This window comes from Scomber scombrus, chromosome 11, assembly GCF_963691925.1.
Source record: "Scomber scombrus chromosome 11, fScoSco1.1, whole genome shotgun sequence".
NCBI classification, from domain to species: Eukaryota; Metazoa; Chordata; class Actinopteri; order Scombriformes; family Scombridae; genus Scomber; species Scomber scombrus.
Genome location: NC_084980.1, coordinates 27,361,792 through 27,366,935, shown reverse-complemented (window position 1 = coordinate 27,366,935; position 5,144 = coordinate 27,361,792). Strand labels below are relative to the sequence as shown.

The 5,144-nt window shown below is 35.2% G+C and overlaps 1 protein-coding gene across 1 annotated transcript in view; it reads right to left on the bottom strand.

Annotated features, from left to right (window-relative positions):
• The window catches only part of LOC133990084 (cathepsin Z), a 4,465-nt gene extending 1,206 nt beyond the window's left edge, over nt 1-3,259 (bottom strand). The window contains exons 1-2 of the mRNA XM_062428262.1: nt 3,108-3,259; nt 3-175 (exon numbers count right to left, since the gene is read on the bottom strand). Coding sequence (XP_062284246.1) covers nt 3-175; nt 3,108-3,235 — 301 coding nt within the window. The 5' untranslated portion in view covers nt 3,236-3,259. The remainder of the gene's footprint in view (nt 1-2; nt 176-3,107) is intronic.
• Nucleotides 3,260-5,144: the final 1,885 nt, after the last annotated feature.

The window sequence follows — 5,144 nt, the reverse complement described above, 5'->3', positions numbered from 1 at the left end:
GCCATGGTTACCAGCTAGTGCACTGGTGGCTCCCATTGCCCAGCAGGACCCGCAGTACTGGGGGATGTGCTGGTTCCTCGTGACGCTCACATAATTCTTCCCGTCGATGTTCCTCCAGTCCCAGGACGCCGGGAGATCCGACGCCTTCACGTACTCATGCGGCCGAGCCTGCGTTCTGCGAGTGAAAACACCTGTGTGAGTCTGCAGAACCTTCAATATTAACCTCGAGATATCAGGAGAATCGGACCTCTTAAAGAACTATAATAAAACTACTATAATAAAAACTGTAATAAACGTTATCTGTGATATTTTAACACGTCATAGAGACAAAACCCCATTTCTCTTTATTCACATCAGCTAAATCTTGTATTTCTCATAAAGAAAAAGTAATTAACGATGTAAAGTATAATTGATTCTTAGACTGAGTATCTTTAATTGCCAAACTGGGTACAATTATAGGTCATCAGCGAAGGGTCATTTAAAGCACTTTTGATAAAGTGGTCTTTTTAAATTACTAATGATTACCTGATGATTAAGTTCATAACTTCATAATTCATAATTTAGTGCCTCCTTGAACCAGTAAATTCTTTAAATGTCCGCCTGATAGTACTTATTTTTACAGACTGCATTAAAATGACACAAACCGGTCTCAAAAATTATGAATGGAGAACTTTAAAAAAAAAACTGTAATACTTAAAACAACATAGTTTAATAGCACGAGTATGTGCTTTTAGACATGTGATGCCTCCAGCTGTTACTGTGTGACATCATCACTTTATTCATTTGTCATGTGTTTTATTTAAATTAAAATGATCATTTAGTTTATGTTCTTTCTTATACAATATACATTTGTTAAAAGGGGAAGGTATAAAATAGTAAAAATAGTGGTGGAATATAACACAGTACATTTGCTACTGTACTTACTTGAGTATTTTAATGTTATGCTGCTTAATATTGTGCTTCTTACTTCTCTTCATTCATTTTACAGCTTTAGTTACTATTAAAGTTTAAAAAATCCCCTCCAGACATGTTTAACCCTCCTGTTGTCCTCGAGTCAAGGAAGGAAGAAAGGAAGAAGGAAGGAAAGGAGGGAAGAAGAAGGAAGAATGGAAGGGAGGAAGAAGGAAGGAAGGGAGGGAGGGAGGAAGGAAGGAAGGAAGGGAGGGAGGGAGGAAGGAAGGAAGGGAGGAAGAAGGAAGGAAAGGAGGGAGGAAGAAGGAGGGATGGAAGGGAGGAAGAAGGAAGGAAGGGAGGGAGGAAGGAAGGAAGGAAGGAGTGATGGAAGGAAGGAAGGAAGGAAGGAAGGAAGGAAGGGAGGAAAGAAGGAAGGATGGAAGGGAGGAAGAAGGAAGGAAACGAGGGAGGAAGGAAGAAGGAAGGAAGGAGAGGAGGGAGGAAAGAAAGAAGGAAGGAGGGAGGGAGATAGGAAAACAGGAAGGAGGGAAATAAGGACAGAGGAAAGAAGGAAGGGAGGAAGGTAGGGGGGAGGAAAGAAGGAGGGATGAAGAAAGGAACGGTCAAAACAGACGGGGTCAATTTGACCCGGGAGGACGACACAAGGGTGAAAGATGTATGTAAAACAGCTTACTCTACTTTGAATAATAATTTGTGTCTCATGTGGTTTTATCCACAAAAACTTTATTTGGTCAAAATGACATCTCCTTATCCCTCATAAAAAATTCCACAGACTATAAATATGTTAATATATTAAATCTGAAATGTTTAACAGCAGGCACAAGATGTTTCACAGTAAAGTCAGTTTTAGTGTTTGTGTACTAGAGGCTTAAAGTTTCAACATCACACTTGTGTAAGTTGAATATTGGACCATGATTGGCTCCGGAGAGTCAGACTTATTCATTTAATTACACTTAATTAGACTTCATGGTTAAAGAGTAAGCCAGTGTTTCTCAAACAAAACAAACAGTGTCTTCGTCATGTTTCAGATGTCTAGGAGTTGTCTGCACATTTCCCCTCACACAGTTTCAAATAAATAAGACACAAATATCCACGTATTTCAGAAAAAATAATTTAAATTTATGTAACAGAACTTTGTTTTTTCTTCTTTCTTACACAATCTATGTTCTCAAACCCTCCCAGATTTATCTTATGAGTTCAGACTAGCTCCACCTCAACCAGCAACAAGACAAAGCTGCGTATGCATTGACTCATGAATATTAGGAATGATTCATTATTCATTAAATAGGACTTGGTGTTGCAATAAAAACACTTTAACAAAAAATGAGTGCAAAAATGATTATTTTTACTCCAGAACTTTAAGTAAATTTAGCAGGAAACTATACTACTATTCTTTTACTTAGATGGGCTTTTAAATGCAGGACTGGTAAAGAAGCATATTTATAATGTGGTATTGATTCTTCTATTAAAAGATGTGAGTAGCAACTTCTTCCACTACTGCAAAAAACAACCCCCCCACCCCCCATAGTTTAACTGTTAATTTAATTAATTTGCACTATTGTGTGATTCTCCACATATAAGTACATGTATATAATATATAAATATAAGTTCATGTTAAATTATAAACTATTACAAAACAACTAAACTGTTATAAAATACTAAAATAAAATGAGTATAAACACTTATTACTAAATACCAAATAAGCTTATGAGACACACACATTAATATTAAGACTAAGGGGGAAATGCAGATATTCATCTTTTTTTTACTTTTTCGATTTTTTAAATATGTTTTTTTTTTAATTTAATTGCCAATAAAATTAAGTTCAGGTCTTAATTTTAATACTAAATTTTTTATTTTTGATGCAAAATAAGACTGACTGTTTTGGCCCCATACAAATATATAATTTCATAATATGGGTTATTATGGCTCTCCTTTGTTTACCTGTTATAATAACCAGTATTAATATCGACAGTGAAAAAAACATATCGGTCGACCTCTAATAAAAACATTAGGATACTTTACTTTATGTTAGTTGAATGAATGATGTTTTATAATCTTTAGTTATAAACTTCAGACGCCCCAAATCACAGCTGAGGACTAACATGACCGCGCTTTGAGGTAAACAACAAGCCAACAATCATCAAACTTTACACTTTAAGATGAATTTGTGCGTTTATTTCTCCACTCACCTCACAGATTGAGCTCTTCCGTCTGTGATGGGTTTGTAACAAGGTTCAGATAAAAGTTTAGAGGCGCTGAGCTGAAGGAGAGATGATGATAAACAAATGAGCAGAGCTGCTGTTGTTGACGACGCCATGTTTGCCCTCCGCCTTCATGTCACGTGCCCGCGCAAGGCTCGCCCCCTGTTGGCCAGGACGAGCATTACACTGAACTACATTAAACCAGCTGCTGTGATGTAAATACAATATAAATATATATAACCAGGGTGGGGAAGGTTACTTTAGAAATGTAATAGATTACTAGTTACCCTATCTATTTAAAATGTAATAAGTAATGTAACTATTTCAATTACTTAATCAAAGTAATGTAACTTATTACATTTCATCACATTTTGATTACTTTTCTAATTTTCTAATGAATGTTTTCAGCTGCTAAGCACCAAAATCTAAGTTCAGGTGTTTTTCATGGATACTGACATGATTTATAAAGGAGATCATTTCTTATAAAGCAACATTTATCTCTCATTTGTAAATGTATTCATTCATGTATATTTTGGAATATTAATTAAATATATTTTATGAAAAAAGTCAAAAGTATTGCATGGGTTTAATTGGTACTGTGACATCATTTAAGCCCACGTGTGCTCAGAATAAGCACGTCACAGTTTATTGACAAAATATAAAAAAATGTTGATTTCAAAGAGTTAAAAAAAGCAATATATGTATTCAGTTACATGTTGAATACTTAAAAAATGAGGAAAAAACCCTCCTGTGCAAAATCTTAAAGGTCTGACTTCAGATGTAATCATCAACTGTAACTGTAATTAAATTACATATTTTTCTCAGTAACTGTAAAAGATTACAGTTACATTTATTTTGTAATTATGTTACGTAACACTGTAACTAGTTACTCCCCAACACTGTATCATGAAGATTTTTTTAATGACCGAATAAAACTTTAAATGTATTTAAAAGTCTGTCAAGAAGAATGAGGGCAGGAGGTTTTTTTTTAGTTGTTGTTTTTTTTTTTTTTTACATTATTGAGCAATCATCAGAAACAAACCTTGTTATTGCCAAGTAGGTTTGCACAGCTACATAATTAAATTGCCTTGATGTTGTGGTATAACAGTTAAAATAAATAAAATTAAAACTAATAAAATTAACCCTTTAACTGCCCGCTTGAGCACATTTTGGGTCACAATATCACAATGAGAGGGGTGCCTGGGTTGAGCCATCTCTACCACTTGCTAGAGGTATGTTATGCTATAAAAAGGTCCACTAGATGGCACTGTTTTTAAATAGTGTGCTTCTTCAGCCCCCCTCCACCAAGGAAGTCAGAAACACAAATACCTGGAATGACATGTTGACTGTTTTTGGGAAAACCTTGAAAGGTAGGAATTGTTTTTTGTCATATGATAGTGTTAGACTCCTTACTTAACATCATTATATATTTGATACCACAAAAAAACTTAACTTTAATGTTTAATTTTTTTTTTTTTAAACATGATCTACCAAATCAACCATCAGTAAAGAGCATTTTGAAGTACTGCTCTACCAAATCAACCATTTGCTCATCATACCAATCTGTACTCTGCTCAAGAGTTGGTAGATCCCATCACGACTACCCCTGAAGAGATGGAGCGTAATTCAGTTACCCCTGAATTGGCGTAACTGCAGCATTTTGAAGTACTGGAGGGGTGATAGTTCAGCTTCAGGGGGTCAAATCTTGAATTCTGAACCTGAAACTCCTCAATGTCTTCATGCTTCCAGATTCTACTTGTGCTTTTGTTTGGGTCATAGTGGGGGTACCACCCACTATGACCTCAATAATAAATTTATAGGAGAATTATCATCTTTCTGACAATGTGAACAAAAACTGAAACTCTGTTGTATTGCATTAGACTGCACAGACGATCTAATGATGTACACGGTCACCCATAAAGCTGGAATAATTTAGTTTTCAGACACTTTCCTCTTTTTATTTTCTATTTATACACATCAGTAATCACCTTTGACCAGGTGCAATGAGATTGATCAATACAATTT